Source organism: Cyprinus carpio, chromosome B20 (genome assembly GCF_018340385.1).
Source record: "Cyprinus carpio isolate SPL01 chromosome B20, ASM1834038v1, whole genome shotgun sequence".
In the NCBI taxonomy this organism is placed as follows: Eukaryota; Metazoa; Chordata; class Actinopteri; order Cypriniformes; family Cyprinidae; genus Cyprinus; species Cyprinus carpio.
The window spans coordinates 8,812,209-8,827,941 of record NC_056616.1 but is presented as its reverse complement, the minus strand read 5'-3'; the positions used below and the strand labels follow the sequence as shown (position 1 = coordinate 8,827,941).

Sequence of the window (15,733 nt, the reverse complement as noted above, 5' to 3'; positions counted from 1 at the left end):
TTCAGGGGTACAAAAATCCCTACCACTATGAAGTGTGTTCAAATGGAGGGTATCATGTTTGAGAAATGAAATGCACGTTTTAATTCCAGCACAGATTGAAAGGGGAAAAACTAAACAGAGTTCCTTGTTATTCATCAGTCTAAGTATTGGAAAGAAACAGCTCAAGGTTTCACAGTGATTCATTTGTTTAGAGTTTCCAGCACTCAATAATAACTAACTGAGAGCATGTTGGAGACCTGGATAATTTCACAACCTATAAACACACATGAAAACCGAGTCTAAAGAAATTTGGACACATACAGAAGCTGGGTTGGACAAAATGATAAATTAATGAACCAAGAAGCCAACTGATCCAAAAACACACACAATTCTTTGAAAATAAAATTAAAAAGTAATAAATAAATAAAAATTAAAAAGAAATAAATAAAAAAGAAATATAAAAAAAAGTGTGCAAATAATTTTCTAATAATTAGCAAAAAAAAAATAAAAATAAAAAAAAATTAGCAAGTAAAAACTAATATGCAAAATATTAATAAGTAATATATTCAATAACTCACAGCCCAGGTCTTGGTGAGCCTGAAGATGGGGGCGCTCTGTAAAGCAGATACTACTGCCATCACTGCATGGAGATTATTCATGTCACACAGTTTCTGCAAGAAGAGAGAAAGAAGGTTAGCAACTACCATAATCACTTAAGTATTACACATGTGCTGTATGGAGTGTTTTTTTTTTTACCTTTGCTGTTCTGATATAGAGGCTCAACACTTCTGCCCTGATCTTCAGAGTTTGAGCATGAAGAATCTCCCTCACCACCCAGAAACTCACCTAACATTAGACAAAACCATAAAAACAAGTTTGATAACTAATCAAGACATGTTGATAACTAATCAATACTGCTATAGTCAAGATATTGTTTTTTAGTAGGCTACACTACAGTTAACCTAAACATGGTGGGGCTGAAAAATTTAAATGTGCATGTAAAGAAAAGAGAATGAGAGGAGATGAGAAGCCAAGAGACAAGAAGAAACACTGTATTTTAAACTTCAGACGTTATGCAACTGCAGACATGGATTGTTGAAACATCACTCTTCATCTACTTCAAACCTCGGCCCCCATTTCCTCTTCTCCTGTTGTTTTTCCAGACCTTTCCATCCCGCAATCCCTCTTTCCCCATTCCACCCCACATGTCTGATGCTGGGACGCACACACAGTGAGGTCATTGTTTCACCATCTCCCCTACTGTGTGTTCCCCTGTTTTGTTGTTGTGAGACGGCGTCTTTGGATGAAGCCGGAACGCCTCAAACCAGTGGAAAGAATTTAATTCTAACGACTAATGAAGAGAAAAGGCAGCATGGTACTGCAGACATTTATACTCGAACACAAATACACAGCGCATCTCACTCCATCTCACGCATGAGCACACATTCACAGCAGCTGCTGCATTACACACACCTGCACCTGCATTACACACACCTGCACCTGCATTACACAAAGAGGAAATCAATTTTGAAGCCAGATTTTGAGCCTCTAGTCATGCAGATCTTTCCCCCACATACTCCATTAGAGACTATTTCATCTCCACGCTCCGTCAAGGAAAACATGACAAAAAAGAAAGAAAGAAAGGAACAAACTTCTTCCCCATACGTGCCTAATTTTTAACATTTGTTCATGGGTAATCTTTAGGGTCTGTTTGCATGCGTGTGTTTGCATAAGTGTATTTTTATACCCGAGTTTACTTCCATTATTTCCTGTATTGAGTACATAAGAGTAAATGTAATATGAATACACTCCTTGTTTGTGCATGACAGACCAAAAATGTTTATTTGTGAGGCTTTGAAGTGGGGAGCATAAAAGTCTAGCAAGAGAGAAAAAAAGACTGTATATTTATGGAAAGAGTGCTTTACCAGTGTTTATAGTCATTAGACATTACCATCACCATTTCATCACACAATGACAATGAGTTATACAAGACAACTGTTAGGGACTGTCAATATGCATTTTTTTAATCTGGCTGTTGCCAATACCGATTAAACAGAAAAAGGAGACAGATAACCGATATTTTGAACTATATGTGTCTAGTGTAAAAAAATGAAAATTAATGTCAAAATTAAGCTAATATTTAAAAGGGATTGTGACCCAAAAAAATGAAAATTCTGTCATTAACTACACATCTTTAATCTTGAGAAACCCATAAGAATAACAACATTAATCTTAATAGAAACACAAATTAAGATATTTTTTGCTGGGAGCATCCATCGGCAGAGCTCTGTAAACTAAGTAAAACTTAAAGCAAATTTTAACAGCATCAAGCATGTAGTGCAAAATGAAAATCTATTATCTAATTTTCACTTGCCATTTGCTTCAGTAGTTTTAATATGTAAATCAAAAACAGATATTTAGCATTTTATTTGCAACCCAGAATTAGCTACTAAAATCACACACAACCCATATTGTAATAGTGTTTTTTTTTTTTGACTGTTTATCACGGCGATACAAACTAGGAAGTATACAGGACAGCGTCATCCAGAACGTGCAATGTGAGATTATTGACAATTTACGTTATTAGCATATGGTTATTTTTGGGGTGCGATTTATGAAATAAACAGAGGGGGGGATGCTTTTGAAAAATTTTATGAAATGTTTTTAATACGACGGAAATTGTATTTAGTGTGATCTCAGTTTTAAAAACATTGTAAGCCTACGTTAGGCCTATTAATTGTAATGATTTAATGGTCCACGGTTATTCAAACAACAAATTACATCGAGAAAGCGAGCAAAGAACACAACGGAGCTTTTTGAAATTCGAATCAGTTAAACCAATGTGTCGCAAAATGATTCACTGTTCCGATGCGCTTCAACGGATCGCGTATCGCGAATCATTTGATTCAGATCTGGACGTCAGAGCGGGTTTGCATGATGTTTTTATCCCCACCGGGGATAAAAGTTATTCAGCAGAGGCAGGGATGCATAGACCAGAAGGGGGCAAATCGCACCCTGGTTATTAGTCAAATGAGAGAGCGCGGCCGCGGAGATAACTAAATCAGGAATAGGGAGCTCGCGCCGCGTCAGGGCGTCAGAGCTCACGCTTGATGCCCTTTTCAGCTCTTCAAAATTGCATAATGGTAATTCTGAATCTGTATGATAAATTATTTTGCAATCATGTTAGAATAAAGCAATATTTCTCCAAATATGCGCATTTTTTTTGACTAAGAGCACCTAACGGAACGGAGCGCTTTCAGTGAAGCTATGTGAACAACACAAAAAAAAAAACCGCAGCAGACGTGAGTGAATTCATTCGTGTTGATTTATCTATTCACAACATAACGTTAAGTTGGCCGAATGGTGAGAGAAGTAGGTTTTAGTTTCACTATCTCAGCACTGATGTGATCCGTTAAAGCATATCACTGCAATGACGGACATTGACCGGGAATTCACAGTATAATAACTGAACGGGGCTAAGCTAATCTAAATCGATTATATTTACGTGTTTTGCAACTTCAGAGTAGTGATTTATTGCAAAAATTCAGGAACGTTTACTGCATTCTTACCTTCGAGAGATAACTTATTGATGTGTGATGATGATCACTGAAGCAGCTCCGTGTTCCTTTAATGTGTGAGAGCGGAACATTTTCCAGCCGCGCCAGCCTACTATTGATTGGCCAGGCTCGTGACTCCCAACAAATCAGATGGACGATGGGCGGGGGTTAGTCTAGGCCACAGAGCGGAGCGCTCTGACTGAGGTGGCTGGATCAGTGCCAGATCGCGCATTTCAAACATAATTATATTTTTATCGGCAAATCGTTTTGAAAATGCTTAATATCGGCGCCGATAATCGGCCACGCCGATAAAAGTCGACCCCTACAACTGAAAATTGAACAACTGTCCTGCTGTTGAAAAAAAAAAAAAAAAAAAAAAAAAAGATCAGTAACTACCAACCAACTACATAATGATTAACTAACTACATATGATCAGTTAGCTATATTTAAAGGGATTGTTCACCCAAAAATGAAAATTCTGTCATTAACTACTCACCCTCATGTCTTTCTAAACCAGTAAGACCTCCGTTCATCTTCAGAATACAAATTAAGATATTTTTGATGAAATCTGAGAGCTCTCCAACAATCTTTAAACATCAATCAATTTACATAAACAAAGCAAAGAAACTTATAAAATACACCATTAAAAAATTCTACGAAGTTACTAAAAACACATTCAACAATTAGTCTACTCCACATCACCCTCTTAATTTGTGTTCCAAAGATGAACGAAGGTCTTACAGGTTTGGAACGACATGACGGTTGAAACACACCGAAGGTCTTACAGGTTTGGAACGACATGACGGTGAGTAATTATTGATAATCATAACAATTATCCTTTTTGGGTGAACTATCCCTTTAAATGAACTGTTTTTGAAAATAGGCTCATTTTCCAACTCCTCTAAAAGTTAATATAGTTGAGTTTTAACTTTGAATACATTCAGCAGATCTCCAGAGTCTGGCGGTAGCACTTTTAACTTAACTTATGCATAGATCATTGAATCTGATGTGACTGTGCTGATGCTCATTATAAATGACCAAAGATTTTTGATATTTTTCCTATTTAAAACTTGACACTTCTGTAGTTACATTGTGTACTAAGACCGACGAAAAATGAAAAGTAGAAATTTCCTAGGCTGATATGGCTAGGAACTATACTCTTATTGTGGCGTAATAATCATGGAACTTTGCTGCTGTACCATGGGTGCAGCAGGCGCTATGATATTACAAAGCAATAAAGAAAATAGGCTAACTTCTGTCAATTCCGCCAATCAGTGACCACCTGCTTGCACAGGGAGCGTGCCTTGCAAACATGGAGACATTTGTAAGAGACGATACAGAATATATTTACTTTGGTGCAGATCCTGAACCGTATCGATTTGAACCGGACTATTTTCAGGTGCTGCGTGATTTCACTGCGCCTGCTGCACCCATGGTACGTTTTTTTAGTTCCTTGATTATAATGAGAGCATGAGTTCCTAGCCATATTGACACTAGAAAAATCACTTCTGTTCATTTTCCGTCGAAGTACACGATTTGTACTAAAGAAGAGTAAAGTTTAAATAACAAAAATAATGAAAACTCGTTTGGTCATTTTGAGCAATGAGATGCTAATTCGGTCTAATCTGATTCAATGATCTATGCTAAAGCTAAGCTAAAAGTACTACCGCTCAGACCCAGAGATCGGCTCGAATGGAATGGATTCGAACTGGTTTTCATTCTTCATGTTTTGAACTGTACTGCTTACACAAATTTAGCAAATTTTTACATTCTTTATAAGCTTTCCTTTGAAAACAAGGGGGGGCTGTCGTCAGTGCTTGAGGTTTAGATCTTTATAATGATATATAGTTTGTCAAGATTAAATTTTTCCCGTTTCATTTAATCTATTCGTAAATATTGACACGTGCAAACAAGGGGGGGTTGAGGGTGCCGGCATCTAGGTGCAGGTTAACAGGTTAACCAAGGAAGGTTCACCAAAAAGTGGACATTCTGCCATCATTTAATCACTCACATGTCATTCCAAACCTAAATGAGTTTCTTTCTTTTGTATTTTAAAGAACACAAATACAAAAGAAGCCATCGTATCGTTTTCCAAACTATAGAAGTTACTGGCTACCATTTTTCGGTTACCAACATTTTTTTGGTGAACTATCCCTTTAAATGATGATGAAACCATCACTTGAATGATGACAAATGTATACATAATCAGTGAACAATTACATTACACAAATCTACAGATGGTCAGCTTGCCACTGAAAGACAACAAATCTGGTTTTAACTAGACTACTGGTTTTACAAAAACAGACCCCACTGTAGCATTGAAACATATAAACTAGCGCTGTCAATTGATTATAAAAAAATTAAGTAATTAATCTCACATTTTTTCCTGAAATTAATCGCAATTAATCCCACCTAACATCAAAGTTTTTAAATAAACTTTTATATTGCAATAATTTCACATTAAATTTCAAACAACATAAATGGCATCTTTTTTTATGCAGAGTTTTAAGGCAGCTTTATTCCACCTTTTTGGTAACTTCATGTCTTACAGTAACTGACCACAATATTGCATGCACGTACTGTAGTTTATTTCATGTTTTAATATGAAATGATAAAGCGTGCACCGGTGCCTTTGTGTTGTGAGCACAGCACCGTTTCCGCACTCGTTTGACCCACGCCTAGTGCTGAGGTGAAGCTGGAGTACATGTCTGAAACATCTTCCATTTGATGAGATCATAAAATAAATGCACTTTCTATCAAGAGAAAAGGTGACTGAAACAGCAGTTGCGAGTAGGGCGGCCAATCCTAGCTCTGCCCTGCATTAATTGCGTTAATATATTTTTAACACGTTAAACTAAAAAAAGTAATCGGCTGCATTAACGTGCTAATTTTGACAGCACTAATATAAACACATACAGTCCAGTGACATTAGTTCATATAGTTAAGAGTTCAGTATGAATGAAAAACTAAACTAGTGACTGAAGTAAGTCATTGAAATAGTCACTCAACTAATTTGGTCAAAAGCACTGATTCATTTAGGAACAAAACAAGACTTCCTGTAGGAGTGAGTCTTGAATCATTCAAATAGTTATAGTTCAGTAATACTTTATATAGTTCAGAGACAAATACAGTTCAGTATCCTTAGGGCATTACGTTCCATTCTTTTTAGGACGTTTTGTTCTCGCCTTTCCAAGTATCATCCTTCAGAAAGTACATTTGTGTTGGCAGGCGAGTGCGTGTGGGTTCCTGAACAGCCGCTTTAGCCGTTTTCACGATGTATATTGAGAGAAGTTTCCACAGAACACAAATTCCTCACTGATATTCTCATATTTATTACACAGCGCTAGCCATATTATCGGGGGAGAAAGTCTGTGTCTGTGAGGGTGTGTTTAAGTCTTAAAGTGGAGAGGTGCAAAAACATCTTCTGCACTGCATATAAGCTTAATCAATAATCATTCCCTTCTGGTTACACATTGTCAGCTTTAGCCAATTATGAAGCCATGATTGCACACAGAAACTTGTACACACTCAGAGGAGGCCACATATTTCTTCAAAAGCCAACTGGATCAAGTCAGTGTTTCCCAGCCCTAGTGGTGTGCATCCAACATCTTCGCACAGGCCTCAGTGCAGTGATAAGCTTTTCAAACATTGACATCACCTGCTCACAGTAGAGCCAAAATGTAAATGCAAGTTTAGTTTCTCACTTGTCTCATTCACCTGGAGTGACTGTGACATACAATCACAATGTGTTGTGTTAGCATAGAGTCCAAATTCTGTTAACAAGAACCTTGACGGCGACGTAATTTTCCAACTTAGCCAATCCGAGGCAATAAAGTCAAGAGATTCTGGCCAGAAACATACTCATTCGTAAACATGCTCAGCCAGTGCATTAGAAGCATGCCAGCCCTTGGAAGCTGAGCTACTAGAGAGGCCTCCACCCTTCGTGACCCGAACATTTACCTAGACCAACACTTTTCTGCACTTTAATGCTCAATCCCTAACACAAACCACTTGGAAACCGTATTTTCCGCTTTGTAGGATTTGAAGTTTTTATTTAAAACAAACCAACTCTCCAATACATGTGGCCACAGAAACAATAAACATGTTTCCTGTCGTAGTAAACTGGCTGACCTCACACATATTCGAGTATAATTCTGAATGGAAAAGTATATTTAAAAAAAGTAAAATAAAAAGCTACTGATTATAATGTTTAAAAATGTAATGTGCAAATAGGTTCTCCAGTTTAGCCTTTTTTCTTTTTTTTTTTTAATTGAAAATTATGTTTCAGAAACCACACTTTACTGCTCAAAGGTTTGGGTAAAAAGAAAAGACATTTCTTAAAAAGAAAAGAAATAGATCATTTTATTCCACAAGGATGCACTAAATTGATCAAAAGTGATTGCAATGTCTTTTACATTGTTACAAAAAACTATATATATATATATATATATATATATATATATATATATATATATATATATATATATATATATATAATATATATATATATATAAAAACACCATTCATCTGAAGTTTTTATTCATTAAAGAATCCTGAAAAAAAAAAATTAACAGTTTCTGCAAAAATATCAAGCAGCACAGCTGTTTTTTGACAATTCTCCAGTTGTGTTTATTTCAACCTCCTCAGCTGCTTAATCACTGTTTATATCCAATTAATGGGGCAACAACAAAAAGTGTCTGCGGTTTACCTGGTTAAAGCGTCGTGTGAAGGCCACAGCGTTGGGTGCTGAACTGTGTTTCTCCTTCTTGTTCCAGCCACAACTAGAGAGCTCCTGCAAAAAAACAAGAGAACAAAAATAGTCATTAAAAAACATTAAAAAAAATAAAATAAATAAATAACATTCCAGTTGGTTTGAGATCGGCGAAACTGGACGGAAACAATCAAGTCAACCAAGCACAGCAGAAGATGCGAATGGTCTACAATGCCAAAAACAAATCAACTCGGGGCACCTAAAATAGGGCAAGCATCACTCATGACCAGTGACCCTAGAAAACATCATTAATGGGTCCTCTGACAGCAGAAGTTTGAAACTTTCCCAGTCTGTCATGCTTTGTACACTTAATTTTGCATCCAAACACAGAAGCCATCTCTGAATCGCATGCCAATCATCCGAAAATCGTGTTGATCCTCTGTCTCGCTCACATGGCGTGACTGATTAACTGAACGAGAATGGAAAAGCTTTTAAAATAATATTAAACAATGTGTATTTGGCAACAACACCATTGAATAAACATCAATCTGGCATGCTAAATCTCCAAAACACAAACATGAAAACTCAACTCTGCCTGTTCTGCCATCTAAGAAAAGTCTAAGTGCCAATACTAAAGCCGTCATGACAGTCTAATATACGACATATCGGCCACGCTTGGAAATTCACATTTGGAAACTCCAGATCCTAATTATGCAACCGTGCGTTGCATAATCACGCCAAGCGCTTAGACATTTTCCAGTAGAGAATCAGTTTCAAACAAGCTGTTAGCACCATTAAAACACAAAAACAAACTCTGATATGCATTCAACCACACAGAGATGTCAGTAACGGGAGAAGAGCTGCCTGATTCCATGATGGGACTTCAAGAACAATGAAATTAACCATCAAACATATTCATCGCGATTGTCCATTGTGAACTTAAACCTGGCAGCAACACAACCGCAATCTCTCATGAGGCCACACTAGCAAACAGTGACTTAATGAATCAGCAACCTGTGGAGGTAGGAGCTTAGCAACATACACAAACACAGATGTGAGTACGTGAGCCAGCACACACAGAGCTAAGTAAGTGTGCTTTCTGCATTGTGTCTCCAGCACCAACGGCCACCGAGACGTGCCAATTAAATCACTTCTGCTGAATCAATTTCTCCATGTGTAACAGATCTGAGCCCCCACTGTAGAGTTCAGAATCTGTGATGAGGAAAATCACCACTTGAGATTTAATGAAATCAGTTGCTATCCACTCTGAGAACAAAACACACGGTTAATGGCAGACTTCCGTTCTTCTTCTGTGATGTAATGCATTTCTGAGACTACTGTAGAAGTGAACTGAACAGTGAATTTACTGAATTTAACTGAATGTAATTGGTCCAGCTGGCCAGTTGTCAAGGTTATCATTGAGCTCTTCAAACAGGGACAGCACTACCACAGGCTCCAAATGGTAGTAGTGTAGGTAATATTTGGGCTTGTAACCAAAAAGATGCAGGCTGGAAATCCCAAAGAGGGATCTCATCCACAAACAACAGTGTTCATGTTTTACCTAAATCATAATATGCACTAAAATGGCAAGACCTGCCTTGAACCTGGCTGGATCGGATTGGCTGGAACAAAACAAAGCAAAAAACACAAGACAAACAAACAAAATATAGGGCTTTCGCAGTGAAGAAATTTCCCTTGTGGTTATTTTGGGTTGCTCAATAATCGCAATATGCAATATTATTGCCATCCATCCATCCAAGTTCATTGGCATATTAATATATTAATGTATTCTTGCGATAAGTCTATAAGGTTTACGTATATCGCAGCCACTGCACTAGTGATTATTATTGATCAAAGGAGACGTAGGCGTGTATCTTTAGCGAAGCAGTGTGGAGAGCTGCGCCTGAAACACTTTCGGAAACATGTCGCAGTGCGGCTGATATACACACAAGCGCTGACTAGAGCAGCCACGATCAGCTCCGGTGGCCATGTTGGAGCCATATTGCACCACAGAAGTGTGCAGTGTAAATAAGGGGTTATTCAAGCATTAATGGCAAGGAAACCCCTTATACCTGAGAGCGGTGTGTGTGTGTATATATATATATATATATATATATATATATATATATATATATATATATATATATATATATACACACATATAAATATACATATACACACACATACATATACATACCATACATACATATAATATATATATATATATATATATATATATATATACTGTATACTGTATACACAGTAAAATCAATGGTGTTAATTGAGCAGTGTTACTCTCCATTTACACTTAAGGAGTTAAATTAACAACAAAGTGAAAAATGCCCCCTAGAGTTGGTGAAAATGATCAGAGTTGAATTCTGCATTGTTCATTTTACTCTGTTAAGCTCCGCCCCTCAAGCCATCCCCGAAGACCAAAGCAAAAGTTCTCTCGTCGCCATTTTCTTTTGCCTTGCACCTAAAGGTAAGGTTTCTAAGCTATACTTTGAGAAATGATAATTGATCATGAATATAAAGTATGACAATTTTACTTATTAATGTCTATTATTTAATATTTGTGTATCAATGACTAATTAATGCTTGTATAATTATAATATTTTACTAATGCTTGATGTAAGTAATTGTGCTACTATTAATGCATAAGTTGTAATTTTTTTAACTTTGTGTAATTTGGTTTAAACTCGGAAATATCGAATAGGTATCGAATAGGCAAGACAGAATGTTGGAGAAATGTGTTTTCATCTCAGCGTGGTAGTGATAAAATTTGAATGATGTCAGTAGTCTTAATTTGATATTCAGCTGTATTTAGCTTTGGTATATCCGCTTAATTAGTTTTTAAAACGTTTAATTATGTAACGTCACAATGGGGCATAAGATGACACATTTTTATAGAAATTATATGATGTTATTATTTATGTTTTATTAATTAGATGAATTAGTCGAACGCCGCCATTGCATCTTTATTGAAGCCATGTTCACATTCAACTCTGATCATTGTTTTAGTTTTAATGCATTGTTGACAATTTTTAAATGTTTTGATGACATTCCCATAATACAGGTGGTGTATTTTTCTCTTGGATTTTAAAACACTTTTTCTTCTCCTTTTTCTGTATTTTTGTCTTTCTAGGAAGCATTACTATGTTGGTATGAGTGCCACCGGATACTTGCTATGGAGAATCAAAACTATACAGAGAGGCATTTCTAATGAGGAATATAATTTGAAGGTACAAAATGAAAAGAGAAATCTCATTGTGAGTTGCATAAATTTTGACTAAGGATTAACTTCATAGCATTCTTTAAGCAGTGTTGATGATCTTAACATGCTGTGTTGTTTTGGGTCTTGTCAAGGCCAGGGATATCTTCTAGAAGGTTTGTTTTCATTTATTATTTTTGCTATTGTTTTTTTTTTTTTTTTTTTTTTTTTACCTGTAACCTGTAAAACGCTCGTTCATCTTCAAAACACCAATGAAGATATTTTAATGAAATCTGAGAGATTTCTGTCCCTACATTGACAGTCCATGCAACTAGCCCATTCAAGGCCCAGAAAGGTAGTAATGACATTCATTGAAGTAATCCATGTGACTCCACTGGTTTAAACTCAATTTTATGCGTGCATTCACACAACGTCTGCTTTCATTTCAACAAAACACTCATCCGTCATCGTGCTCTCATGTACACTTGTCAGGGATTTATTTTTCATAAAGTGGTAAATTATTATTCTTTTTTCTTTGTGCAAGCAAAGCACTCATGTTGCTTAATAAAACTGAAGTTAAATAACCAGAGTCACACAAGTTAATTTAATTATGTTTTTAACAGTTTCTAGGCCTTGAAAGTTGTATGTGGTATAGGCTGTCAATGAAAGAATAGAAGCCTTCCAGATTTCATTAAAAATATCTTCATTTGTGTTCCGAAAATGAACAAAAGTCTTATAGGTTTGGAATGACATAAGGGTGAGTAATTAACGAGAGTTCTATTTTTTGGTGAACAAACTTCTTAAGGCACACTTTTTATAACACTATTCCACACAAGATGTACACTTTCATTCAGACCACTGTGTACAAAAGATGTTAGCAAAGTGAAGTTTGTTGTATTACTGAGGTGAGAGCAAGGCTTCTTAGCTAGTAGGTTCAACAGGTTCTGTACTGAATATAGTGATGTATTGTCATTTCATGCAGACGTGATGTATTTTTGTGCATGTAAGTGTGTTTCTTGAGCCTGACAACATTTTTTAAATAAATGTTTTAAATGTGACGTCACTGATCTTGTTTTCTATTCTGTTTTTAAAACACCAAATGGGTTTTAAAATTAGATAATTTTTCACTATTATACAGAGTAAATTGTGGTAACACTGAACAGAGTTAATTTCCCCAGAGTTTGTGGCAACACTAATCAGAGGTAACAGTATTCAGTGTTGAGCAGTGTCTATGATGAGAGTCAATCACCAATCCTGAGTGGGACCAAATACACTCGGACTGTCCTGAGTGGGACCAAAATACACTCGGGCCGAGTGTTAAATTAAACATTGGTTAACTGCAAAAATTTACTGTGTATACACAACACAGTTAATATTCCCCTAGTGTGAAAAGTTCTCTGGTAAATAAAAAATATTTCAGTATTTTAGATTCATTGCACACCAGCAGTATTTCAGTCTTTATTTTTAAAACTGATTTTTTGGCATGCACTCAAAAACCCAAAATTCCTATCTCAGAGCATTAAAAAGGTTCTAAACTATGGAAATTTAACTCTAAACACCTATGATTCCTGAGAGTCAATCACCAATCCCCTCAAGCGAGAAGTGGGACCAAAGGCACCCTCAGTGGGAAGTCTGTGGGAAGGAAAAAGTACAACGAGAAGAGGTGACGGGAAGATTGTGGAGAAGTGTAAATTAAAAACATCCAGAGCCACTCTTACAGAGTTGATTTACAAAGAAGCACTGGACACTGCAAAATTTACTGTGTACAGAGTCTGGACACACACACACACACACACCAGTGTCAAGTACCCATATCAGTATGGTCTGGGGTGCCATATATGTGTTTTTATCATCAATAGCTAGCTATCATTTTGGATTCATGCTTCCATATATATTTTCGTTTTTCAGCACGACCTGGCACCTGCTCACGGTGCCATAAATTATATAAACTGACCATGGTATTACTAATATCCTGACCTGAACCCCATATATATTATATTTGAGATATGATAAGGCCGCTATATATCCTGGCCTATAACGCACCTCATCGCACACACACACACGCCGCAAAGAAAACACTGAGAAGGTAGATACGACAGGTCGGAAAAGAATACAGAAAGCTGAGTGTTAAATATTTCAGATTGAATCTAAAATATAAAAAAAAATGGAAAAATAATGAACAAGCAGTTTTTGAGAAAACACACACACATACACAAGAAAACAAGTGCAACGACAGTGAAAGCTAGTGTTATAGAGGAAAAACAAATAGTCAAGTGTTTCAAGGTTTTACTTTTAAATAAAAAATGAAAACAAATACGTAAAATAGAATTAGAATAGAGAGTGCTAGAGGAAGATATGTATTTTGAGCTGTTTCTTGAAGATGGCTAAGGACTCAGCCGCTTGGATTGAGTTGGGCAGGTCATTCCACCAAGAGGGAACAGTTAATGAAAAAGTCAGTGAAAGTGATTTTGTGCCTCTTTGGGATGGCACAATAATGCGTTGGTCACATAATTTTTATTTTTCTTGCAGATTTTCCTGACCCTAAACTATAGAAAAAAGGGAAAGCCAGCTAAAGCATCAGTATGCTGATGTCAAATACTGTGACTCATTGTGGCAGTGACAGACTGGATAATGCACAAAGCAATGAACCCAGGGAAACTCATGGAGGACAGCAGAAACAAAAGAAGGAAAAAGACACAGTTTGAGGGAAAAAATGCTCTGTGATTCTCCATTTCATAGATTTCAAGCCTTCAAACAAAAACAGGAGGCAGTCAGTTCTGTTCACAGGGAGCGTTGCTATCGCACAAAAGTCTTTAAAGCAGTGGGAAGTCAATGGAAAAGGGATCATACCTGTGTTTTATGTTTTCTTTCTTCCACTTTCTTTTATGTCTCCTGAAAAGGCTTGTACTGTTTCTAAAATGCAACATAAATTTAAGAAGTTACAGCACTTATGTATCTATGTGAGTGCAGATGCACAGACGTCCACTAAAACTATCAGAACAACTCGTCATGTCTTGAAAAGACTAAATCAACTGGCAACTTTATAGCTTATATTCAAACATTTTTTTTATTTTTTATTAAACAATAAAACAGGCTGTTCCTGGAGGTATTCATGGAAACAGATTAGCCAGCTGGGAATCAGGCATAAGATAATGGGAGATGAGCAGTAATGGAAGAGCACTTGACAGGGATGACAAGGGTTTACTGTACGTCAAACTCTGACTCTGTGACGAATTCAGGATCCGACACTAACTCACTTTACATTAACTGAACCTTAATATCATCACTTAGTCTGCAAACCTGGAGCTCACGCATCTAACCACAGCTCAAAACCAGACAATCAGGGGAGCTAGAAATCAAAGAAAGAATTACAGTCGGCATGGAAATAGACGTCTCTAGCCAGTACTATATGGACTATAAAAATATACGCAGATTTAATACTAATGCTTACGTAATGGGTAGGCAGTAACAGAGTTTTCCATCGTGGCATTTAATGTCATCATTGTGGCAAAAACTAACCATCATCGAACATTTGGTAGGTTTTCATGCTTTTTCAGGAAAAAAAAAAAAACTAACAGCATGCAGGTTTGGGACAGAATTTACTGTGCAATGGACAACTTCTTTCAATTAGTTAACTGACATCACAAATCCTACAAGCTCAAACCAGATAACTAAGAACATACTTTTTCACATCTAGAAAAACCAGCCATTTCTGCATGTGTGTTTGAAACAGATCCTCACCTGAAGATTATAAATCTAAAACAGAGCACTTTTCCTAGAAACTGCGTTCCAGTGATTCTCTCTCTCTCTCTGCTCTGAGAGCTTTTGCCTTGTAAAAACAGCGCAAGAGGGAAAGTGAACATGCCATATGTACCGTCCATTAATCTGAACAGCTCTATAGAGCCTGGATCACACGGCATCCCGCCAAGCAAATGCTACTATATAAATGGCACAAATGTGTTCAGAATGAGGGAATATGAGGGACTTGACTGGGGAAACGATCTTGGGTCCAAACTCTTTGTTGTGAAATAGAGACACACAGTAGAGGGGAATTAACTGAATGGTTGCACCACTTTAGCATGCTAGATTTTTGTGCAAATATGCTGTGTCCTACTCACTAACCACCCGCAACAGTGTTTAACCAGGAGCTAAACATTCTGCTATACCACTGAGTACTTAAATTAAAGAAATAGTTCACCCCTCAGGCCATCCAAGATGCAGTTTAGTTTCTTCATCGGAACAGGTTTGGAGAAATGTAGCATTACATCACTTGCT

The 15,733-nt window shown here is 36.8% G+C and overlaps 1 protein-coding gene across 3 annotated transcripts in view; it reads right to left on the bottom strand.

Moving 5' to 3' along the window:
- The window catches only part of LOC109071888 (ras-specific guanine nucleotide-releasing factor RalGPS2-like), a 120,076-nt gene that overhangs the window by 54,498 nt on the left and 49,845 nt on the right, over positions 1-15,733 (bottom strand). For all 3 annotated transcript variants that reach the window (XM_042746346.1, XM_042746345.1, XM_042746347.1), the window contains exons 6-8: positions 8,245-8,328; positions 736-825; positions 558-650 (exon numbers count right to left, since the gene is read on the bottom strand). In XM_042746346.1, coding sequence (XP_042602280.1) covers positions 558-650; positions 736-825; positions 8,245-8,328 — 267 coding nt within the window. The remainder of the gene's footprint in view (positions 1-557; positions 651-735; positions 826-8,244; positions 8,329-15,733) is intronic.